This window comes from Lycorma delicatula, chromosome 13 (genome assembly GCF_047948215.1).
Source record: "Lycorma delicatula isolate Av1 chromosome 13, ASM4794821v1, whole genome shotgun sequence".
Taxonomy (NCBI): domain Eukaryota; kingdom Metazoa; phylum Arthropoda; class Insecta; order Hemiptera; family Fulgoridae; genus Lycorma; species Lycorma delicatula.
In genome coordinates, this window is record NC_134467.1 from 41,911,751 (window position 1) to 41,939,191 (window position 27,441).

The following is a 27,441-nucleotide window of genomic DNA, read 5'->3' on the forward strand; positions in this document are numbered from 1 at the left end:
TTGTTCTGTGGGTCTTGAATTTATAATAATGGTAATAGATGACAACTTCTTGCAGTTGGAAAGCTTGTTGGCCAGCTAAAAAGCAGCTTCTAACACAGCAATGTGCAAAAAAAGGCTCATATGATCCAAGGCACATCTTATCTGGAAAATAAAACAGGAAAAATGTCGTTTTTTGATGACTACATTTTTATGTTCAGGGGCAAAGCGTTCTATATATCACAAAAGTATCAGATGAAAATACATCACCTCATTTTCAACAATCAGTTGAATCTCCCCAGAAAAAAATGTTCTGGGGTTGTTTCACATTTGAAACCCCTTGTTTATTACTTCCAATAGATGATTTGTTGAAAATTGATGTATATGTCAATTTTCTGAAGTAAAGGATTGTGATGAAACTTCACCGTTAATTCCCACAATGCAATGTAGTGTTGAAGAAGATTTGAAGACACCTCAAGTTTTTAAGAGTGGAAAATTTTATTGAAGAATGAAACTATTAAAAGTACTTTTATGGCCAGGCAACTCCCTAGACTTAAATCCAGCTGAAAATTTTTGGATAATTTTAAAAACACCCAAAAATGAATTGTATCACAAAAATTGATCTTATTAAAGCAATTATACTGGTATTTTTTTGTGATGAAATGTGTAGTACACTTGTTGAATCAATATCAAATTTTGTACGTGAAGTGATAAAAAAAATAAAGGAGGATATAATAGTTACTAGATATTACAATTTGTATAGGTATGTTTTTTCTAAATAAAATTACTTTTTATTAAATAACATCTACATTCAGTCTAATTTGCACGCTTCTGTAATTCATTATTTCCCAAACAGATAAGTACATCAATTTGCTACTTTACATTATGTGTAGTATATGGTACTTGTGAAGTATCTAAGATAGAATCAGAAGTAGTAGAATTTTTTGTTGTTCAGAGTTATGGTATCAGATGTTGCATTAAACAAACTCTGCAAATAAGTGGGTTTGACAAGTAATTATTTTAATTGATTACCAACTTTTTTGGTAATCAAGGTAATTTACAACAATTACATTGTGTCATTTAATGTACATTAAATTCTCCAATTTTTAAATGAACAATTTCTCAGGACCCTTTATCGAATTTTATTTGATTGCTAATACAACACACAACTGCTTAGAATTAAATCGTTTGGATACGTTTAGTTAAAAAAAAAACGTATGTTTTTGTTGAACATATGTGTTAGTTTTTGGTATAATAAAACATGCACGAAGAATTCGGGAGTAGCCTATTATAAATTATTTGTTACATTGTATAATTATTATAAAACAAAATTAAATATTTCATTAATATTTTGAAATGACTGCCTTTTAATACATTGCTGAATTATATTACAATCAAATGAGTTAAACATTATAACCTTTTTCTTTGAAATGCTAAATTTAAACGCCGACAATTATTTATTACTTTGTTAATGTTACAAAAATATACATTATTGTATATTTTTTATTTTAAACCACCTGTCCATAAAATCTATAATGTTTGTACACCTGCTATATGACCGATCGTATCAGATGTTTTGTTACCGAATGCCAAGTGTTCCGTTTCTTTATCTGATTACAGTTCACATACGGTAATGGCGGAGAAAAAGTGGTTGCGAAGTATGTTATACCAAATAGTATTTGAATTTCATTAAATATAATCATTCAAATGGGTGAAAACGGTTATAATAAAGTAGAAAACCCAGTTCTGCACGTGTTAGTGGTCGGTTTTCATCATAAAAAGGGATGTCAAGTAAGTTTGGTTGAAATACTTTGTTTATATTGGTTAGATATTTTTGCAGTTTTTTGTTTACGTATTCTGATATTAAAGAATAATTATAAATTAAAAATATAAGTTTTTTATTATATTGGATTATAGTTGTATTCAGTATTGCATTAAGGATTTGTTTTAAATTTAAATGTTTGAAAATTAGATGAGATTAGTTAGCTATGGAATTATATATGTATTCGTGTTATTGTTTAAAACTTGCAGCTTTTAAACAATATTTGTTTATTTTATTTCATTTAATCGCATTGATGCGTCTATTATAACGTAACATTAACTAAGACTGCAATTATACTTTGTGCGGTACTGTTATTAAAATAATAATTTGTTTAATATGTTATGGATTCTCTTCAGTGGTTAGGTTTACTTTTATTGCTCAGCTTTTTGATAACATTATCAGTATTTGATGCACAACCTTTTTAAAATAAATAATCTGTATTATTAATACTGCATAACATGTTTTACATTGTAATATTCTGTTGTGTAGCAGAATATTGATTAAAATATCATTTACCTTTAATTGACTACACAGTTGATATAAACCGTAAAGGAAACTCAATTTGAATATCAAAACTTTTCTATAGGTTATTCATAATATACTCTGATTAAAGTAATATAATTAAAACAATTTTTTAAGAATATTATAATAATAATTAAAAATAACTCTGAAAATATGGCATGTAAACTATGACAGACACTTTGAATAATGTAAGTTGTTGCATTTTTTCATCAATACAAAGACTTCAAAACAGTATCTTCAAGTTTTTATGTCAAAGAAGTTAAAATATAGTTTTTTTAAGTTAAATTAAAAAAAAAAACATTAAGGGTTTTTATTAATAGTTAATGGATCATATTTTTGTGTATATAAAAGTTGAAGTTTAATTATGTCTTGTGTTTTAACTTTTGTTACAAACTTAGCAGATGAATTTAATGTTAACAAAATGTATTGAAAATATATAAATTTATTTATTAAAATATATATAAATAGTTCTTTTAAATTATTTTTTGTTTGGTATTAAAATATTTGCAACATTATTTGAATTTTAATAATTGTGTCCAGTGATAGGTTAGTAAAGTTTTGTGCAATTTAGATTTTTATTTTTATCTAATTTTAAATTTTTGAATTATTATTTTTGTGTTATTAAGTATGTAACATATTTTGAAGTTTTATTTTCCAGTTAAAGTTATTTAAATTTTTTCTAGTTTGTTCATTGTATTATCTGTTTCAATTATCATATTAGATTCCTCCCAAGATTGTTCTTCTAATGCTAGTTGTATTTTGGGAATTACAGAAATAAAAATTTATAGAAAATATTAGGGCTATACAGATATTGATTTTTTACTTGGTATCTTGATAAAAAAAAATCGCAGTAACATATTGATATATATGATATTTAAATATTATGAGGTAGCATTTAAACATTTTTGTAGTAAGATGTTTACACATTATAATTTATGCCTTAGACACCTTAGTAATAACTGATTGTGTTTGCACACGTGTGTGTGTTTGTGTAAGAAAGAAGGTAGTAAGAGAGTTGGATTAGGAAATTCTTTCCCTCCAAAAATAAATATCCTAGAAAATTATAGTTAAGCAGGTATTTGTGATTTAAATGCCTGGTAAAACAGTTTTTACCAGCCTCATTAGTAATTGTTTCTTTTGGGAAGCTGTTCAGCACATATGGGATTCATGTGGAAAATAAATTGTAGTTTCTTAAAAACTTTAAAAAAATTCAGTATCTAACTTCATTCGTCCTTCTTTCTCTTATGTGTTCATTACCAGTACTATGGTAATTCATGTAACTCGCATAAGGGGCGTATCTATAAAATAACTTATTTATGAATAGATTACTACGTATAAATGATAAATTGTTTGTATGTATTACAATTTAATGCTTGACCCCTTCAATTTAGTTTTGATTTAAAAATGCATACAAATCCAGAGATCTTGTTTTCTATTGGTCAAAGATATGGAAGAGAACAATTTTTGTCGACTGTTTTAACACATTTTCCATTTTCTGCTTTACTGTATCAAATGATTTTAATGTCTAAAAGAAAAAAGTCATGTAATGTCAAATCTAGCAAATAGATGTTCCAGTATTATATGTCTATTGTTAAAATACTGCTTCACAGAGTGCTGTGAGCATTGTAATGAAGAATGAAATTATGTTTCCATAGTTGTCGTTTTTTCGGACTCTTTCTCTCAACTTTGTCAAAACTTCCATTTGATAACGATTGTTCCTCCCTGTTGTATTTTCTAGAACCATTTTTTCCAAAAATTATACCTTTAATATCAAAATACATTGAGCAAAGCTTTAAATTTGGACTCACTTTGCCAAGTATTTTTTAATTCTTGATTAAAAAATACTTTTCAATCAAAATACCCCAAAAGTTAGAATCTCTATCAAGTTGCTGCAACATATCAGTACAAATTTCCTTGTGATTTTTTTTTCTGGTATAAAATTATGTTTCCAGATTAATTTTTTTACATTGATCTAATGGGAAATTTTTTGTGAATGTTCATGGCTGTTACTGTCATTGATGATTGAGGCTGTGGTCTTATAAAATAATCCGGTAATTTTTTCTACACCTTCCTTTTTGAACTGGAAGAACCGCCAGAACATTCATCATTTTCTGCATTTTGACATCTTTCACTGAATCTTTTGTGTCTCTTAAACACAAATGCAGCCTTTTCCAGTAAGCTTTTGAAAACATTTTGTTTATTATTAATAAAAATTTCAAATTGACTTGTCCCTGAACTTTTAAACTTGACATTCCATTCTTTAAAACTTGGCATTATTCCAGCATCCAACTGCAATAAATAATGAATTAAAGTCAATTGAGTGGCTGTTAGTGTTGATGTTTGTCATGCAAGTTCAGACGTGATCAAGGTCTTTGCCAAAGAGCTCATAAACATCATCTTCATCATCAACTTATCGGATTAGATTAACAAAAAGAGTATATAAAACAAAGTTGTAAATCCAATCATAAGTTTATTTCAATGAATTGCAAAAATTAAATGCTACACATATTTAAAAACTAGTTTAAAGAATGGAATATTAACATTCATTTCAAATAATAATATATTAAAACGTTCAAGCATTGAACTTCGTCATCGTCATTGAAATGCTGCGACGCAAGCCATTTCTTCGTATGAGTAAAGAGATGAAAATCACTCGGCGCCAAGTCTGGACTGTTAGGAGAATGATCAAAAATATACTGTTGAGATTAATTCAGAAGTTCTTGAGTTCTTTGAGCACTGTGAGGACGAGTGTTGTCATGCAAAAATCAACACCGGATGACAGCATACCACGACGTTTGTTCTGAATGGCTCGCCTATGTTTCTTCAAAGTTTCACAGTAGACTTGCATCAAATGGCTTGCTTTACAGCAATTCGATGACGAAAAACTTCAAAATGCTATGAAAGGTTGGCTGAATTTTATGAGGTATTTGTAAATTAGTAAAATTCTATGACAAATGCTTGAATATAAATGGCTACTGTGTGTGTGTATTTTTTTTGTGAGTTGAAGGAACCTCAGTTACGGGTGAATTGTCGGGCTCGCTAAAAGGTTCCGCAAGATGTTATTAAGTGTGTATGTGTGCCTGTGCCCTACCGACTAAATCTCCTATCTCACCAATTCCCCTTTCGGGGCCGGACTCGCAGTTAAGCATAACACAGCCCTGGGTGGGGGGGGTCCCTACCAGCTCAGACGATCGAGAGACCTTGTGCATCATCACCGTCGTTGTTCCACGCAAGCGCAGACGAGCGATGGCTCTGTAGGAGGCTGTCCACCACCCCTTTGCTCTCCAGTCGATTTCTTCTTCTCAGTCTTGGAGTTCCTATTCCAAGCATTTATGCTCAAACATAGGTTTCTCCATCCTAGCTGGTACATCTGCATTAATCCGCACCCCATTCCCGAAGTTCTACTACCTTTTGTTTTATGATGTTGGTTGCAAGCTGTTCAACCACAGTCCATTCTTTTTCCGTTGATAGTATTTTGTAGAGTGAACCCTCTTAGTTCAGTCTCTCCTTTGTATCCAGCGTACGCACCTGTAAAAGGTGTGTTGACAGGTACCTAGCTTCTCGCAGTACATAAACAGGGGTGAGTCTTTTCTCTTAAATCTGTATAGGCAGGCATTAAATCTGTCACGCCCCGAGAGCAGTTGTGTCTAAAAGAACCCAGTTGTCTTGAACCATGACTTCTTCAAACGGCGACTGTTGAAAATTGTTAAAAGCTGTTGTTTTAAGTTGTATATAATAAAATATTTTTATCTATGCAGGTTTTTTTATTGTAGTCAAATAAAGGTTACTTTTTGAACTGCCTGTATATATAAATAATGTATTATTTTGTACTAATCAGAGTAAAAACTATATTTGTTTATATATATATTTTTTTTTACAGGTAGAATATTCATTTCCCCCTCTTATACCCGGTACAGATCCTGAGCACAATGAATGTCCACCTGGTTGGAAATATTTACCAACTTTGGCTTTGCCTGATGGATCACATAATTATGATCAAGATACCGTCTATTTTCATCTACCCAGTTTAACGGATCCAGATAAAACGGTTTTTGGAATTTCTTGTTTTAGGCAGATTCGTGTTGAGGTAAGTCCTTTTGTCATATGTAATTTACATTTTTTCTTTGTGCACTGTTTTTTCACCGATAGGTTAAGTCACCATCCCCTTTATAGGTTGATTGTTCCTTTTTTCTTTTTTTTTCATTATTATTTATTCCTTCTTCCATGTATTAGCACCACGGTAGTAGAGTCGGCTGTCCTGGTTTCATCAGTAGTATCATGTTGACATGTTGCAGACAGCAGTGCAGTTGGTTCTTTATTAAGCTTTTAGGAAACATCTTTGTGTCTAAGGATTCAGTTTTCTGTTTAAGGAGTTATAAAAAAGCCGAATTAAAGGCTGATATGTCTTAGTTAAAATCTGGTCTGCTACTCTTAATCTATATATCAGCCGTTAGTTTTTTCATTACTTTTCACAAGTCAGATTATTAATCCTTGATACCTTGTAATTAAGTATGGTACGTGATTTTAATACTTCTCTTTTTCTCCAATTTAAATATTTAATTTTATGTTGTACTATATTTTCATCACTCTTCTGTGTAACTATATTTTAAAAGTTTAAATTTTATGTCTTAGTCGGGTTTCTTATAACCTGTTTTGCTGTTTTACATATTAAACTATACAAATATTTTTATTTATTTATTTGTTATTTCTCCTCAGCTCTTTTTTTACGTAATTTCATAGCTACATTATATTTTCATACAAAAAAATTCTTATATCAACTTAATTGTTAATTGAACTTAAAAACAACTACATTATTAAAGTTTCTAATATTTATGGTTGTGACACAATTTGTTGTTACAGTGTTTTTTTAAAGATGAAGAGAAATAAGGTACTCCCGAGAAAAAAACTTGTCTAGGAGTTACCATCACATATTTTAATTGCGTTAAATGAATAAAAAGAAATAAAAAATATAACATAAAAGCACTTTGGGCTATGACAAAAGTAAATGAAATTATACTCATACTTATTAACATCTGACCTATGCCAATAAAACTTTATACCATCAGAATTGCATAACAATAGAAGAAGTTTTGAGTATTTTAACAGTCAAAAATACCTATATAAATTTGATTTATTTTATTTGTTCAAATTTTTGTAGATAAAAAGAAGATTATATGTTTGGATAGAGAAGACACATCATTTCAGCTTAAAGAAATAAACATTCGACATTATATTTTCCTAAAAGCCATTGTTTACTACTAGATTTAAATTTTGTATAAGTAAAGTTCTTTATTTCATCGGTTTTAGTGTTGTAAAGTCAAGGAGTTACGTAAAGGTAATAGTTTACAAAATAGCTCTTTATTTTGTCTCTGTAGTATGAAGTTCCTGAGTGATCGATCGTAGGTTGTGTACTTTTTCTTTTTCCTGTTTAGCCTCCGGTAACTACCATTTAGATAATACTTCAGAGGATGATATGTATGAATGTAAATGAAGTATAGTCTTGTACATTCTCAGTTCGACCATTCCTGAGATGTGTGGTTAATTGAAGCCCAACCACTAAAAAACACCAGTATCCATGATCTAGTATTCAAATCCGTGTACAAATAACTGGCTTTACTAGGATTTGAGTGCTGGAACTCTCGACTTCCAAATCAGCTGATTTGGGAGGACGTGTTCACCACTAGACCAACCCGGTGGGTTAGGTTGTGTATTAGCCAACAGCAATTTTGTTGTTTTTGTCTACTTTTGAAAAAAAATATTTTTAGATCTTGTAAAAATATAGGTATCCTAAAGGTAGTCCCATTGTCAAAAAATCTGTAACGAATACGAAAGATGAGGTTTTGTAGACATTGTCCTGATTATATATTTTTGTCCCACAATCAAGGGATGCATCGATCTGTGGTAATTACCACCCCATATCGTTATGCCATATTGCATTCTGCTTTCGATTAAAGCATATAACAAAAATTTTATTACAAAAACACGACAACTATTGCAGAGGAAAAAGTGTTCAGTACATATATACAAGTTCTTTCTTTAATTTTTATTTATGAACAGCTCATGTAGGTCCAGGATCTTTGGTTATTCCCCAGTACTTCATGTAATTAGTTTCATTGATCTAATTACAATCACAACCAAAAGCTTTACAACTATTTGTTAACTATTTGTACAACCATTTGTAAGGCCAATGGTCCTACATGGGACCATTGGGCCAATAAATAAATAAGGGCCAATGGTCCTTATTTGACCTCAATTTAAAAGCAGTTAACTTGATCTTTTCTGTGTTCAGCTGCAAAGAGTTGTATTCAAACCACGCACTAAGCATCTGGAGATCATCACAGATCATCTTATAAAGCTATTTACGCTGTAACTTAATGCTGTGTCATCCGCAAGTGCTGTGATAACACCGTTAAAAACACTTCCACATAGATCATTAATGTATACTAAAAAGAGCTCTGCTGAAAGTGCAGAGCCCTGAGTGACACCACAGATATTGAGGGATATGTTACTCAAAGAATTTCCAACTTAACTTGCTGGGTTCTACCTGATAGAAAGCTAGCAAACCAGTCCCCACAGATTCTTTTGACATCAGCATTTCTTAGTTTTTTTAGGAGTTTGTGATCAACAGAATTGAAAGCCTTTCTTATATCTAAATAATGCAGCAACCTTGCAGTTGTTGTTTATACTGTTATAAATACCAAAGAATAAATTTAGCATTGCATCTTCAGTTTTACAACCTTTCCTAAAACCAAATTGATTATTACTGTTGAAATTTGTGTTACTTAAAAAGTTATTTAAACAGATCAGATCCGCATGAGTTTTTTTAAGTATTTTGAAAAATACAGGGTACGTCATATAAATCTGACGATTTTGTAGTAATTGTTATGTTGGCACCACTGTCAATGAGAATGTGGGAGTGTTGTACATCGACAGGTCTATTCATGCTATTTCAGTAGCCATTATGTTGTGGTCGGGTGAACAACGAGCGTTTGTGATCAAAGCCTATTTTAAAAATAATGACGGTTATTGTAACACAGCGTTTATTTCGCAGACATTCAATTTAAATCGACATGCGTCTATTCCTAGTAGGAATACGATATTGTTGCTGGTGAAGAATTTTAGGAACACATCGTCTGCTTTAAAAATGAAACCGACAGGACGAAAATGGAGTATGAGAACAACTGAAAACATTAACGCTGTAAGGTTAGCTGTTATGCGGTCTCCACAACATTCAGCAGCGAGACGTGCTGCTGTGCTAGCCATTTCTGATCAAAGTGTATGACGAATTCTTCATGCCGACCTGAAATTCCATCCGTATAAGATGATGTTAGTGCAGCAACTTAATGCAAACGATCAGGCAGCTTGCGAGGTCATCCTCGAAAGTGTCCACCAGGATACATCAGTATTTGTAAATAAACAAAATTACCATTATTGATGGCTTCGCGTAATCCACGGCAAATTCTTGAAAAACCACTTCACAGTCGATATGTTACAGTGTGGTGTGCGGTTTCAAAGTTCGGCGTAATTGGCCCGTTATTTTTTTTTGAGTTGTTAAATCGCAGAGTAACAGTAACATCTCATCGATACGTAAACATGTTGAATGAATTTCTGCTACCGAAACCGAATGACTTTCAAGGATATGAGATTTGGTTTCAACAGGATGGTGCCTCCGCCCATACAGCGAGAATCGCAGTGGATGTTCTGCGAGAAACCTTTCCTGGATGTTTGATTTCCCCATTTGGCGACATTCCTTGGCCAGCGCGTTCACCTGATGTGGCTGTTTGTGATTTTCTTCTGTGGGGGTATCTCAAATGTAAAGTCTTCAGTAGTCGACCACAGTCAATTGCCAAACTCAAGAAGGCCATTCGACGAGAAATTGAAGCGGTTCCACAAGTGATGATTGAGTGATCGATTTCAAATTTTAGAATGAGGTTAAGCGAGTGTGTTAAGAGTAATGGAAAGCATTTAGACGACATATTCAAATAAAAAAAAATCTGTGTAAGTAATTCACTATAAATTGCAAAAATTGGTCTTTAATTTGATATATTAAATGTTTTAATAGTACGAAACACAGTTTAATTATTATCTCTCAAAAATTGTCAGTTTTATATGCCGGACCCTGTACTTTTTTAATCGCTTTGTATCCAATCCTGATGCTATGCTAAGATTAAAGAGAAAGACTAGTATATCAGATATTTTGTCTATTACAGCCATTATTGTATCTACTGTAATTTGATCAACCCCAGGAGCCTTTCTTAATTTAACGGATTTTACTACATTTTCAATTTCTCTTTTGAGTATAGGCATAAAAAACATTGATTTATGGACTTGCATTTTTGAAATGGAATAATGTTTTATAGCAATTTTGGAGGGTTTCATTATAGTTATTTATGTATGATGAAAATGGCAGGGCTATTCACTAAATTCAAATATTTAAAAAGATTCCTTTTAAGTCCATGAATCAGTTTGCTACCAGTACAATTTTTCTTCATATAAGCATTCCTGGCTTTTACCAGTTCGTTTTTAATATCCTGTTTACCAATTCTATAGTTTATAATTTTACTACCTAAATAACTAAATTCTGTAACTTCATTTGTTGATATTGCCAATGATTTCATTCTTGTAAAACTATGAGAACAATTTTATAATAAAGCATGTAATATAATTCGCAATCAGTCATCATCTTCATACAGTTATATACCCACCCCTTAAACAAGTCCTTGCATCATCTTCATTCTCCTTTATTCCTCAATAAACTTTAAAGATCCTGATAACTTTCATTACATCACCAATTATATCTATTCTTTTTCAGCATCTTGTTTTTTTTATTCACCTTTGATTCTATTAATATTATTATACTCAGTTTTTTCATCTCGTATGTCTTTAATATTTATTCTTTTTCAGCCTTTTCTTCTTTCATTGTCCATTGATTCTTCTAATATTATTGTAATCAGTTTTTCTCATCTCATGATATCTTACTGCCAGTTAACTTTTTTATTCCAAATTCCGATTAAGTTTCTATTCAAATTTACTTTTCTCCTCATCATTTTTTCATTTTGTCAATTTAATCTTCTCCATCCCAATAATTTAAATGCCTTTAGTCTTTCATTTTTTTCAGTACTCCTGTTTCAAATCTATACAGAAGTACAAACTCGAAACATATCACTTCATGGATGCTTCTTTACTTCTAATAACTGTTTCTTTCTATTGAATTCTTCCTTAGTTCACTTTGCAATCGTCCGGTAAGACAGTACTTAAGTATGAGGATCATTTAATAATTAAAAAAACAAATGACTACGAAAAATGATTATTTATTTATACCAGTAAAACTAATGCCAATTTTCAACATAATCCACAGCTATATTTAAATACTTGTCCCATCGTTCTGTGAGCTTTCTTATTCCACTAAAAAAAATTGTTCTTCTTTGTGACTGAGACATTCATTGTATTTTTGACCCATTCATTGTTGCAGAACAATTTTTTTAGATGTCACAGCAATACTTGCTATAGATTTATGTTTTTCTACCAATTAATTGTAATAAATTTGGTTTTTTGTTGTTCCAAAGCATTGTTAGAATCATTTTATTGGTTGATATGTTGGTATTGAATTTTTTTTTTGATATTACCATTCCATACTCTGATGTTTGGATTCTGGTTCAAAGTAATGAATCCAGGTTTCATCAAAGTTATTATGCAATCTCTAAAAATCCTGCTAAAAATTGTCTTTTTCATACAAATCTGAATTCGGGTACCTATATGATTTTGAGTGACCATCTCAGAAACCATTTCTGCAGTAAAACCACATTTTGCAGTAATTCAGTTTATCATGGTTAATGAAACAGACAGTACCGATATTCACAATAGGAATTTCAGCAATTTCTTCTATTTTTCATCTGTCTTTGTAAAAAAGATCATTAATGTGATTTTCCAAAACATCAGTTAAAGTTTCCACCAGTCTTCTGTTACAATGAAAATCAGTGACACTTGTCTGTCTGATTTAAAATATTCAATCCGCTTACAAAAATTTCCATAGTAAACACACTTTTACTGTACTATTCTAACATAGGTGACCTAGGTATAGGTCAGAATTTTTATGTTGCGTAAAACAATTTTGATTGATATGAGTGTAGCACTGTTTAACTTACAACTCATTCGTTTTCTGAAGCATTCACAGTCATGTTGTCAAATTCACAGTCACAGTGTTGTCAAATTTAGACTAGACGCAGGGTTCGCGCTTCCGCAGTCTCGGTTAGTTAGTTTAAAGGAATCATGTTAGGTTAGATGTGAAGCTCTCTGAGGCCTACGTGCAGGCAAAATTTGATTTGTATTTTACTGATGCAAATGTTTGCTAAGGCATTTACATCACTGGCATCCCGACCGAGGCCTGGCTGGTGACTGAGATGTAATCAGTTAGAGGGTCTGAAGATGACCTCCGGTAAAGCCCCTCAGGGCTTGGAATGGAGGGGGATGGTGTGGCGACTGGTAATGTCACAAGATGGGTGTCTTCCCCCTACGCGGTTGGGATGTACTATTCTAACATCCTAAGTGTATTTCGGCTGATTTTATGTCTCCATATCTTCAGAAAATAAAAAGTTCTCATAACCCGCTGTTCTACAGTACATTTTTCAAACAGAGCCAAGATTTTTTAAATAAACAAAAGAAGTTATTGTGATGGAAATGTTTTTCGAACAGCTATATTTTCTATGTTAAGGATCTTTAATGTCAGACAGTTTCAGTTTATTCTGTTAAATAGTTATTCCACTGTTACCTTTTGTCTCTTTATTATAGAAAATCCTCGTATCTTTATTATTTTACTTTTCAGTTCTTCCTTCTTTTGTGCAGCGATTTCTTGTTGTCTGCTATCCTTATTACTTTTGTTTTCTTTTGCTATATTCTGTCTTAGTGTCTTCCCATTTTAAAATCATTTGTTAAATATTCTGTGCGCTTCATTTTATAAAAAAAGGGGAAGTCATTTGTAAATCTTATTCAATTTATTCTCCTTCTTAGTATACTGTCTCCTTGATTTTTTTATTAGTGAATTTCGATCATAACACGTCAATGGTTTATTAAACAGAGTTGGCATTAAGGTAGTATCTTTAACTTACTCTTCTTCCTAAGTTAAACCATTGATTTTGAGCATCCTTTATTTTCATAGCTGTTTTCCGATTAAGTTACAGTTATTTAATTAATCTTTTATCATTCCAATCTAATTTTGTTGGGTTCTTAAGTTTTATAATTAACTGTCTTAAATTTTTAACGGGTTTGCTTAAATATTTCTTTGTCATATCATATACTGAAGTTTTTTTTTAATACTGATTAAGTTAATCATTTACTGCATTTTATAAAATTAATTTTTTTCTAGTAATGGTAAATAGAAATTAATATTTACTTTGAAAATAATGTAAGTATAAACAAACTTAATTTTTTCATGAATAAAAAACATTATACAATTAAAAAACTGTTAGTTTAAGAAACAGTTAATACAAATATATGAATTGTCATTTTTATAACAATGTTGAATAATGATGTTTATTATAAAGCCAGTCTTTCTGGTGAACAAATTGAAGATAACGCAATACAGTTTTGTAGGGGTGTGGCATGGTGATATGCCACTGTGCATCTGGCTTTGTGAAAAAGTTAACAGAACGCCACTTCAATCCTCATTTTTCTTAAAAAATTTGAATTGGTATGGCATGCTTATTATTATTCTTGGAGTGGATTTGTGCCATTTTTAGGAAAGGCATTGGTCTTGTTTCAAGTTATGCACAAGGAAATGTATTCTTGTTTTTTTTTTTTTATGGATAATGAATTATTTCTAGAATATCTTATCATGTGTTTATAACAGATATGTTATCTTTAGTGTTCATACCTTTTTACCGTGTTTTTATTGAGCTTTTATCAGTTGTAATATTCTTCAAAAAATAAATAAATCCCTTAAAAGGAAAATAGTATTTTTTTGATCCTTTAAATTTTGATCTTTAAGTCAGTGCCAGATTAAAAATCACTATCAAAAATTTATTAAAAAATAGATTATTTATCCTTATTAATTAATAATTAATTAAAATTATTTATCTTTAATTTGGTGCTGATTTCAAAAAGGGTGAAATTTAAAAAACTGAATATGTATTACTTCTACATTTTGTTGCCACTTTTTTGAGTTTGTTTTTGAAGTTTTTATTTATTTTTTTTTAGTTTTAATTAAACATTGGATAGGCCTATAAACTTCTTTTAGGTGGGACGCTCCATGTATATATATATTATATGAAACAGTGACTGGATTCCCAGACATTCTCACATTCACTAGGGAACCAGATGGACCCAGGGTATTCTATTTTAATTGAAAAAATTTTCAAAAATTTTATTGCATCATTTTTGATTCGATAATATTTTAGTACATGATAATTACCCACCTTGTAATAGCCAAAAATATTTTTTTTATATTTAAAAAATAATTTTTTCTTGAGTAAAACTATTTTCTAACTTGCCAACAGATAAAAACAGCCATTTTCGTCACTATTTCCATGAGCTGTAGCATTCTTATTTTACGTCATACAGAGGTCAAAAGGGCTTTTTGGAAAGAGTAAATATGAAACTTCATCTTAGTGTAGTCAAAATTAATTTTTTCACATAACCAAATCTTTCTCTCTTTCTTTTTATATAATAGTATAAGTAATAAAAATAATAATCTTTATAATGTCATCAAAAAAGATGCAAATACATAAATAAAACTAGGAAAAGAAACTATCGTTGTAACCAGTATAATGTAGTTAATATTTTTAGAGGAAAATTCAATTATTTGTTTTACTTTAGTAGTTTTCACTTTCAAAATAAGAAAATTTAATTATTAAACTAAGAAAAATTAATTTTATTATAGTTTATTTAGGTTATTTTAATATGTTTTGGTTTTTGTAGAAACTTAATTGCCACAACTAGTATTCGGTCTCTCTCTCACACATACACACATACACATATACATGCTGTCAATGTGTTAGTAAATGTTATATAGAGAGGAAATATGGATTACAAAAAAATTAATTTTAATAAATTAATATTTATATATATATTTTTTTTGTAAACACATTTTTTGTTTCAATGAATAAATAAAACGAAAATATAACGTTTCGGTTTTTTTATTAATTGCACAAAGTTTTTAATTGTATTTTCAAAGGTTTTTATTTCAAATCATGGTTATTAATGGAAAATTATATAATTTATCAGTTTAAAAAATAATTTTTTAACTTTACAAAATAATTTCTTTTATATATGTCAGGATTTTCATCATCTTATTTACAGCCGGAACAATTTTGGCTGATGGTAAGTGGATGAAATAGTGTAATTTGTAACAATGACTATCTCGTAGTAGCTGTACTGAAAGGGAGGGTATCTATTCCGTGCTGCATTCTAGAACATTCGAAGAACAGGAATTTTTTTATTGATTACATATATTAGTAACTATTTTACTTCATAATTTTTATATTTTATTTAGTTAAATATTTATTTTTTTACTTAAAAAATATTTATGGTAAATGATTCCTTCTGGAGATTTCTTATAAGATTTTTTTTATTACAGTTGTATATTAATAATTTGTTCTAATTGTTAATCAGTTTTTAAAATATGCATTATTACGCTGTACTGTTTGATGACAATGTTTTGCTTTTTCTTTGACAGTATTTTTCTAACTTTAATAGTACTATAATGGGGAAGTAATGTTGAAAGATCAATAACTTGTTCTGATTAAAATCATTTTCATTTTTATTCATTTATTTGAAATTCAGTTTTAGAATGATTCTCATACATTTTAGATGAAAAAAAATAACAGTTTATATATTTCTAATTGACTCTTTTTACTCTCATCAGCTAATTTCAGTTGCTGTTTTGACTCTTAGGTAATCTTAGTTATTCTGTGATCTCACTGAAGTTATTTCTGGTGATTTTTTTGTTCTTTAGTTAGGAAAATATTAAGTAAGGATACAAATCTTAAATCCTTTACTTCAATCATCTTTTTTCTCTTAATGTTACAGAAGTTGAAAAATAAAACTGCTGATATTACACGCGGTACCGTACAGAAATCTGTTTGCGTATTAAGTTCAGTTCCATTGTACGGTCATATACAAGTTAAAATGTCATTGATAACGCATGCGTATTTTGATGAAGGTGATTTTACTAAAGTTTCTTTATTAAAAGACACTTATCATCACTTAAACGCTTGTCTTAATCAAATCGATGACCTCCAAAATGCATCACAGTTATTTGTCGGTACGTATAAAATTTATAATTTCATATTTTTGTTGTTACTTCATGCTATATTAAGTATTGTAAACTTTTTTTTTTTTAATTTGGAGAGAATGCTGTTTAAATCCAGTGTGAATTAATGGATTTTTTCTTGTATATCTTTATTTAACAGTTCATATATCTTTAATATTGTTGTGTGACTGCAGATCAACAAGAATATTTAGAGATAGCATTCGTAAAAACTCATACAATTATAATTTATCTACTCTTAAATAACTTGTAATATACAAAATAGGTAATTTATAAATAGCAAAATACAGGTCATCAAAATAGGTTGCAGCAATTTAATAAAATCTTATCTCGGAAAGTACTCAAGATAATCAAGTTAGTATTTTTCTTAAAAATTCACCAACTCAAAAAGTTTTTTTACATACCTTAGAATGTTTCAATATAAGCTCCGTTGGTCGCTCTGCGGACATCCAGCCGATAATCAACTTCTTCCAGGTCCGATGGATCATCATAGGCGTAACCGTGGCAATAGCAGTGGTGATCCATTGTCTTAAATGTTGTACATCCCTGATTTTTTCAGTGTAGACAATGTTTTTATCGTATCCCTATAAGAAAGTTTTAAGTGTGTCAAATCTGCGCTTTACGGAGGCCAAAGCACAGGACCAGCCCTATCAATCCAACAATTAGGGAATCTTTCATTAAGAGCGCATTGAACGCCTAGGATAAAGCGTGGAGGCACACCATCTTGTTGAAACATTACAGCAATGTTACTTTGTTGTTCAATTTGCGGAAAAACTTACAGTTGTAGCATGTCTAAATAAATATTCCCTATGATAGTAGGTTCATGAAAAAAGAACGGGCCAATCACACGATTGACATCAAACCACACCACACGTTTATTTTTGGGGAATCTCTCGCATACTCATTATTTTCATTGAGTTGCTGAGATTCCCATATCCTACAATTATGCTGGTTGACACAACCACTGACGTGGAAAGTCACTTCATTCGTAAATGTAACACGTTTTAAAAATGTTTTGTCATCATCAGTGTTATTAAGCATTTTAAAAACTGGAAACTGAAACTGGATGAAAGATTTATTAGTAAACATAAATATTTGACGACGATTGATCTTCTCTATACTTAACTGCAGAAAAGATAAGTTTCCACCGGAGTAAATCATGAATTGAACCAAAACTAATCCTCCTATATAAGATAAAACTGTTTACTTTTTCCCCTTACTCTAACTAAAATGATTAATAGAAAAGGGATGGTGCCACAAAACGGGCAAGACCCTTGTGGACACCTAATCTTACATCTTTTACAAATAATATAAATTAAGTATAATTAAGTTAAGTAAGAAATATTAAATTGTATTATAAAACAATGTTAAATTAAGTATGATTAAGTTAAGTAATATTATAATTAGTATTAGGATTACTCCATTAATTATTAATTCTGTAAATGTGAAAGAAATATATTAATAATAATAAAATATTTGAAACCATTAACAAATTCTTCATTTTTTCATCTATTCTCTTTTTGTTACTAATCAGCCCTTATTTTCGAACCGTATCTCATAGATTCTTAAATTTGTGGAGGTATCAGCAGAGTTAAATATTTGTAAAAGCTTTCTTGGCTTTAGATAATGTGTTTTTTTTTAACATTACTTTGTATTTATGACAGTAAATAAATATTATTATTTACTTTTGATATGTTGTCTGGTGTTTTAATATCCATTTCCTTCTTATTATACTTACAAATATAAATAATTTTTTTCTCATAACAATATATAGATCCTTTCTTCTAAATCATTTTAATTTCAGCTAAAATAATATTAAAAGATCTCAACATTTTTCCCATTCTGTGTTTTTGTTAGTCTTGTTTTGTTTTAAACCCTTTATTGATTGTTTCTTCTGTACTGTTTAAATTATTAAGCAGTAGGAATTGGCTATATTCTTGTTTTACCTCTCTTCATACTACAATATATTTTCTTACAGTTCTTCTTTTATATACTTTATATTCTGGTATTAATTATAAAAATTCTTCTCTTTTATATTTTAATTCTATTATTTTTTTGATTAAAAAATTAAAGCATTTTTTCTGTTCTACATGATGAAATAAATACTTTTACAGATCTATGTAACTCATGTATATGTTTGTTGATTTATTTATCTTCAATTTACCTTCTAAAATTAACTTGAAGGTTAAAATTACTTCTCATTTTTTTAAAGTAATAATAATATTTATGAAGTATTAATTTACATTTTAAGAAATAATCCTAGAAAATTATAATAATATAAACTTTACTGAATAAATCGACCCACATGTAAATTTTTTTTTTTTTATTTCAATTGTCAACTTATATGTCAAGATTAACTTGGAGGTTTTTTTTACAATGAAGTAATTCACAACTGAAGGAGATAAAAGTAATGCCATATATGATAACCATTTATCATTTTTTTATAAAAGGAAATTGCGTATATAGAAATAAATCGATACTAATATGTAATAAAATATTAAAGAAGATGAATAATTTAAGGAAACCACAAAATAAAATAAACGAAGTAAACACACTGATATTGATTAAATAGAATACATATTGTACATAACCACAAATAATAAGTTATGGGACAATTATTATATTAAAATGATAGTAGTTATAAGGAAAGTTTAATAAATTTATAAATAATAATATACTGAAATAAAGGTGTCCCAAAATTTTGATAGAAAACACAGGTTTTTAATTAAAAATTGTAAATTTTTTATTGATTCATAAAGTATACTACGCAAGAACTACCGCATAAAAATAAACAAGAACAAAACGAAAGTAATGAAATGTAGTAGAAATAACAAAGATGGACCACTGAATGTGAAAATAGGAAAAGTTATGGAGGTTGAAGAATTTTGTTATTTTGGAAGTAGAAGAACTAAAGATGGACGAAGCAGGAGCGATATAAAATGCCGAATAGCACAGGCGAAACGAGCCTTCAGTCAGAAATATAATTTGTTTACATCAAAAATTAATTTAAATGGCAGGAAAAGAATTTTGAAAGTATACGTTTGGAGAGTGTCGCTTTATATGGAAGTGAAACTTGGACGATCGGAGTATCTGAGAAGAAAAGATTAGAAGCTTTTGAAATGCGGTGCTATAGGAGAATGTTAAAAATCAGATGGATGGATAAAGTGACAAATGAAGAGGTACTTAGAGGCAAATAGATGAAGAAAGAAGCATTTGGAAAAATATAGCTAAAAGAAGAGACAGACTTATAGGCCACATATTAAGGCATCCTGGAATAGTCGCTTTAATATTGGAGGGAAAGGTAGAAGGACAAAAATGTGCAGACAGGCAGGCAACGTTTGGAATATGTAAAACAAATTATTAGGGATGTAGGATGTAGGGGGTAGCACTAGATAGGGAATCTTGGAGAACTGCATCAAACCAGTCAAAATGACTGAAGACAAAAAAAAGTATACAGTATAGTGTTATGCATGGAATAGCATATCGGATAAATGGCTTTCCAGGCACATACACACTCTTCTGTAGAAACTTTCCATGACCGTTTTGCATAAGTGTGGCTGAATTTTGTTGATATAACACTCAATTTCCTCCTTCAAGGTGTGGATGGTTGTAGACTTGTTTTCATAAACCTTAGGCTTCAAAAAACCTCAAAGAAAAAAAAAGTGACTTAACGACGTTAAGTCACATGATCTGGGTGGCCAATTCTGATCACCAAAATAAGAAATTATATGACCAGGAAATGACTCATGCAGTAATTGAATTGTTTTTTGGGCTGTATGATGTGTGGCACCACACGCCATCTTGCTGAAACCACATGTCATACAAATCCATATCTAGAAATTTAGGCACAAAAAACTGGTTTATCATGTCACGATAGCGAGCACCATTAACTGTTATTGTCTGACCAGCTGCATTTTTGAAGAAGAATGGTCCGATGATGCCTCTAGCTCAAAATCCACACCTAACAGTGACATGTTATGAATGCATTTGTTTCTCAACAACCACTTGTGGATTTTCTGAACCCCAAATTTTTACGCAGTTGATTAAGTTAAATCACTATTCCGACCATATTTTGTATGAAAATTGCAAACTGTAGCTGCTAAACCTTCATCATTTTTAAAATATTGCTCAACAATGAAAACGCGTTGTTCTTTCATGTAGTGCTCCATTTTTAATAACTCTGAACTGTCAGCTGGCGCGCTGTCTTTTTTTTCATTCGCAACACTACCGCACAAATGGCACAAAATTCAAATCTTGCATGAATTTTGGGACACCATTAGAAAGACATATAATGCTGAATATATATATATTTTTTTTTATTTTATGTTCTACTCTCAAAAATATACAGATTCGAATAGTAGGTCGTAGATATTGTGTTCTTTTTGGTGGTTGGGAACAATTAACCACACATCTCAGGAATGGTCAACCTGAGACTGTACACGATATACTTCATTTACATTCATACATAACAGCCTCATTTATCCTCTGAAGTAATACCTTATGGTGGTTCCAGAGGCTAAAACAGAAAAGGAGAGATCCTCAAAAATATAGTTTAATAAAATGATGATGCTTGATTTATTGATTATAGAAATGTAAAACATAAATTCGCAAAGTTTTAAATTTTATAATCAAAAGTAAGGTCACTGTAATGATTGAATACAAGGTGTATAATACATAACCTTTCTATGGAAAGCAATAATTCTTATTTGATTTACATTATCAGTCGTAGTTGTTTATTTGAATGTATTGCATATGGTACATTGGAAACATCTATCAATTTTGGTGTGTGAAATGTGATCTTCAAAACTAAAATTTAATAACTAATGAAAGGATTAACTTATACATCATAGTTAAGATTAAAATTTTCTAGATTAATTCATTAAAATAGAAATCATAATGTAAAAATGAGGGTTATTTTATAGATTAACCTCTAAATTATAAAAAAATAATAAATTTTCAAAAATTGACTATATATTAAAAGTTATATTTCCAACATATTAATCCCTGCCCAAATTCAATTATTTGTCATATCATTGACACCAACTTGTCTATTCTGTGTTCAAACAACAGTACTACCAAAGTACCATCTACTCTTTGATTCCTCCTGCCCAAATTCAAGCACTTGTATCGTGACACCAACTTGTCTATTCTCTCTTCAAAGAATATTACTGTTAAAATACTCATCTACTCTTTGATTCTATTTATGAATTCATCTCTACTTTTGAGGTGTTATGTAGCCAATCATTTTGTAAATTGAGGAAAATAAGATTTTTTCAAATCAGAATTGTAAGAGCTTTATCCCAAGTCATATTGGAATTTCAGGCAATGAGCATGCTGATAGTGTGCAAAAGAGGCTTGTTTCCAGCCTCCTTTCACTAATTGTGTTGTTTCTGATGATCTTGACTGTTTTTTGAAGAGGGTGACCCATGATCAGTGGCAAAGTGAATGGAATGCTACTACCAAAAGTAAACTTAGCCCTGTTAAGAATACTGTATCATCATGGAACTCCACATACAGGAATAACTGTTGATAGGAAATTATTATTTGCTGTTTGCGTGTAGGGTACACTAGGCTCACTCATGGATATCTCATCTCAACTGATGCACCAGTTTGTATTCGCTGCGACTAACAACTAACTCTATGCCACATTCTTATGGATTGTGTCTGTTCTGCGGCTTTGCATTGGAAGTTTAAGTGCCACACATGGCAAATGAGACAGTGAGGTGATAGGAAAAAATTTGTTGAAAATCTTCAAACATGCACCATATAAGCCTAGACTTAGTTCTTAGCAATTATTATCTTTTTCTTTACTTTAAACAGTCACTTCCATTACCAAGGTACCAAGGTGTGATGATGACTAAATTAAAAAAAGTATTACCACTGCTTTAAGTTACTGGCGGTGGAATTTCTTGAAGAGGGAATGAAGTTAGTGAAACGCTGTGAAAATTGTGTCAAAAGTTGAAGGCAGCTATCTAGAAATGTTGTAAATAAATGTATTTTTTACATTAAATAAAAAATGTTCATATTTTTCAGTTTCATTTTTGCTTCAAAACGAGCCTTACTTTAAAAACCCACCTCATGTACAATATATATATATATATATACACAGCTTTTAAAGCTGCTGAATAAGTTAAATTTGTTACATTATATTTGGATTAGAAAAACAATACATTTAATTCAAATATGGCACGATAAACAATATTTTTATTACCAACTGATATAGTAACAACAGCCAGAAACTTCATTTTATATAAATACTTTGACTGCAAAGATTCATCTCTATTTTAATATGATTATTCTAAATTAGGTTTTTTATTGAATTTCATAAAAATATATTTTGATGAACCTGAAATCTCTTAGAAAGTACTAAATGTCTAGGAAAAATAAAATGAATAAGTGTAAAACAAAATAGTTTTATAAATAATTATCACAGTATACTGAGAAAACTAAATTAGAATGAATCATTTGTGTGATGAAATGTTTTTTTATATTATCGTTATTAGTATTATTTACAAATAAAAAAAAAGATTTCTTCATTTTAAAAAAAACCTGATTCAAACAAACATTCAATCAGTTTTACACACATGTTTTACTTTCTGATTTCTGATTCAGGTCAAACTGCTTGTATGATCACACAAAAATTAAAAAATGATGTCATCAATTTTCTACTAGTTATTTCAAGATTTTTCATTGTATACTTGGCTTTTGTTTTACTATATTTATTTCTGCAAAATCTATAAATTTTTAATATAAACGTAAAATCGTACTTCATCATACTTAATATGAAGTGGTGAATACAGTTAAATATTATGACTTTGTAGGAAGGGTATGTATATTAAAAAAAAAAAAAAATGATATTCCAATTAAGTGTATCTTTGTTGTAATTATTTTTCTTTATTTAGGATTATCTGGTCGGGAATTAATTTTACAATGGCGACATAAAGCAGTATTATTATTTAAATTACTTCTTTTGGAAAAAAAAGTTGTATTCTATAGATCACCTGTACAGCCATTATGCGCTACCATATTATCACTTTTATCATTACATCCTGGTATGATGGAAAGTGGATTATATAATTCAGCATGTGTACAGTAAGTAGTCATTCACTTTTGTGTTTTTCACATTTACTTATAGTTTTATTTAATGTAGAACTTAATTTTTACATGCCAGGGTTATTTAGAAGGTTCTTGGGCGTAATATAAAGGTGGCATGTGAGTATGACTAAATGACAATGCTATTTTATCAATATGATTCTTTAGATGGCATGTGTGAAGTTTCAGACATGTGCGTTTATTTGCTTGTTTTTGGTGATCCGAGTAAAGCAAATGAGTTTTGACATTATCTAAAAATGGATTAAAATTGAAGTTTCAGCTATTATATTAAAAGGTTTAATCCTGACAGATATCCAAAAAAATGCTAGATTCCACTTTGTTTTTGATCATGTTAGTGGGCTACTGAATTTAAATCTGGCCATACATCCATTCAAGGTGCTGAATGTGTGGGTTGGCCAAAAACTGCTACTACTGATGAAATGAGTAAAGAAGTCTGTATTGTCAAAATTATTACTGGTGAAACGTACAAGAGTATTTCTGACATTGCTAACATTTCAATAGATCATGCTAATTAGATTTTACACAATGTTTTAGGTACAAAAAAATCAGTAATCAAACAAAAGCTTCATGATTGCTGTATTTGTTAACAGTTGACCAAAAATGGATTTGATTGAACAATACTTAAGTGTGATTCCACACTTTTTAATTATGATTCCATTGAGTTTCTTTGATGTTTTATATCAGTAAATGAAATGTGGATTACCATTATGTATCAGAAACCAAATAGTGGGTGGAACCAGGTGGAAGTGTGCCAAAGAAAGAAAAAAAGGTTTCATCTGTAGCAAATGTCATGGCTACGGGTTTTTGGAATCGTCATGGTGTGGTCCTCATAGATTCCTTAAAAAAAGATAGGACCATCAAGGGGGGGGGGGGAGTATCATGTTTAACTACTGCACTGATTTAAGGGTGCTAATCTGGGTTAACATCCATATCTGACCAAAAAAATGTGTTCTTTCACCATGATAGAGCTTGAGCACAAGTTTTTGATTTTTGCTGCAAAACTCTATGACGACCTTCTTTTTGAAGTGTTTCTACATGTGTTGTATTTACGTATTTTGGCTCCTGACGATTACTTTCTCTTCCCACACCTTAAGAAATTACTCGCTAGATGAAAATTATGAGGTCAAAGCTAAGACAACTGGTTATTTTGAAGAGTTTTGACAAATTACACTATACTGAATAGTCATATACCAAATTACATATGATTAGTAATTACATTAAAAAATTTTTGAAAATCTTGTAGTTTTTTAGTCAGGCTAAGAACTTTCTAAATCAGCTCTTCATCAAGATTTCTTTTCTCTTTGTACTCCTCTTCCAGTGTTTCTGGAAAATTTTACAGTTTAAAGAAATCATAAGCATTATTCATTGTTTTATCTTGTTTTGCCTTCTTCAGTGTGTTTTCAATGTATCCTCTTCCTCGAATACAGCTAGAATATTAAAGGGAAAAGTATGTTGGTCATGTCAAAAATGGTGTGCGTGTGGGTTTTTTTGCAAATCTTTACGTTTTAGGGTCCAACTAGTTCTTCTAGACCAAACAAAACATTAGTATGTATGTCGCATTGTTTTTGGCCTTATATGTCAGGATTACCAAAGCGGTTTTCTTTAAATTTGGCTCAATTATTCTATATATGGGGCTTTGATTTTAATTTGTTAAAGGGATGGGTGAATATCAAGAAAATTATTGTCCCAAATTTGTTACCTACAAGTTCGTACATTCATATATAAATGATCAAAAATTTTTTTTCAAAAAATTAACTCCCAATCTCTTAACATTGAAATAAAATGTTTTTTGTGCTTTTTCTCTATCTCCCTTTGGTTTAAATATTTTCCAAAATTTTTTTGGAAGTTTTCACTTCATATAAAAAACTATCAAGAAATGTCTGCAATTTTTAAAAATTTTTGAACTTTTTTTTTTATTTTGGCATCTATTGAAGAGGGTGTTGGATTTAGAGAAAACTTAGTAAATTTGTTAAGCTTAGCCAATTTATGAATATTTTTGTAATTTTTTTCTTAAAATTTATTCCTAACCTCCAAAAAATATGTATTCCTTTTTTTGTTTTTTAACTTTATTAACTCTTCATTTTTATTATTAAAAAATGTTTCTCTGTATTTCCCTTCATCACTTTTAAGGTCTATTAAAATTAAAGTAACCTTATGTCTATCTTACATTCTGAACCCAAGATGAGAAGCACTCTTTTTTTAATTACTTTCATAAAAGTTATATTTTATTTTTTCAATATTTTTAAACAATTTTCTTTTAAATTATTATTTTTTCTTAAGGATCATTTTTTTATAAATAATTTTTTCCAGAATTTTCCCCACAGAGTTAAGAAACCCCTAAAATTAAAAAAAATTTATTTCAGTTTTGGGAATTTTGATGCTTAAATCTTCGTCACGATTGGTAATCGTGACTTTTTGTCCAGCATAGCCAACAAGCTAATACAATACTTTGCCAGCTTTTTAAATCATCAATAACTTCTTAATTATGTACAGAAGTTTTTTTTAACGTAATCGTTTACATTTTGATTAAAATAATTATCATGAATAATTTATTCATATTAATAGAGTATTATTATTTATAAATATAACTACCATTCAGTTTACAACAGATACCTAACATTTTTATATGATTTCTACTGTTAATGAAATTAGTTCCAGATTTAATTTTCATTTAATTTAATTTGTTTAAATCACTTGTAAAAATGAAAGATTTAGCAAAATTAGTGGGCAAATTTATTTATTTTTCTCCTGTTTTGGTTAACTGTGGATCACATTGAACACTTTTATTTTTAATATAAACTATTTTTTTTTTTACATATTCATAAATTAGTATATTTAATTTACTGAAATATCTTTGAACATAATTCATAATTTTATTTTGTCTTCAGTCATCTGACCGGTTTGATGCAGCCCTCTAAGATTCCCTATCTAGTGCTGGTTGTTTCATTTCGATATAGCCCCTATATCCCACATCCTTAACAATTTGTTTTACATATTCCAAATGTTGCCTGCTTAAACAATTGTTTCCTTCTACCTGTCCCTCCAATATTAAAGCGACTATTCCAGGATGCCTTAATATGTGGCCTATAAGTCTGTCTCTTCTTTTAGCTATATTTTTCCATATGCTTCTTTCTTCATCGATTTGCCGCAACACCTCTTCATTTGTCACTTGATCCACCCATCTGATTTTTAACATTCTCCTGTAGCACCGCATTTCAAAAGCTTCTAATCTTTTCTTCTCAGGTACTGTGATCATCCAAGTTTCACTTCCATATAAAGCGACGCTCCAAACATATACTTTCAAAAATCTTTTCCTGACGTTTAAATTAATTTTTGATGTAAACAAATTATATTTCTGATTAAAAGCTCGTTTCACCTGTGCTATTTGGCATTTATGTCACTCCTGCTTCGTCCATCTTTAGTAATTCTACTTCCCAAATAACAGAATTCTTCTACCTCTATAATCTTTTCTGCTCCTATTTTCACATTCAGTGGTCCATCTTTGTTATTTCTACTACATTTCATTACTTTTGTTTTGTTCTTGTTTATTTTCATGCGATAGTTCTTGCGTAGAATTTCATCTATGCCGTTCATTGTTTCTTCTAAATCCTTTTTACACTCTGCTAGAATTACTATATCATCAGCAAATCGTAGCATCTTTATCTTTTCACCTTGTACTGTTACTCCGAATCTAAATTGTTCTTTAACATCATTAACCGCTAGTTCTATGTGAAGATTAAAAAGT

At 30.0% G+C, this 27,441-nt stretch overlaps 1 protein-coding gene across 1 annotated transcript in view; it reads left to right on the top strand.

Moving 5' to 3' along the window:
• The first annotated feature begins 1,594 nt into the window (after positions 1 to 1,594).
• The window catches only part of LOC142333921 (late secretory pathway protein AVL9 homolog), a 50,889-nt gene continuing 25,042 nt past the window's right edge, over positions 1,595 to 27,441 (top strand). Inside the window, exons 1-4 of the mRNA XM_075381538.1 lie at positions 1,595 to 1,767; positions 6,201 to 6,407; positions 16,343 to 16,577; positions 23,486 to 23,675. Coding sequence (XP_075237653.1) covers positions 1,684 to 1,767; positions 6,201 to 6,407; positions 16,343 to 16,577; positions 23,486 to 23,675 — 716 coding nt within the window. The 5' untranslated portion in view covers positions 1,595 to 1,683. The remainder of the gene's footprint in view (positions 1,768 to 6,200; positions 6,408 to 16,342; positions 16,578 to 23,485; positions 23,676 to 27,441) is intronic.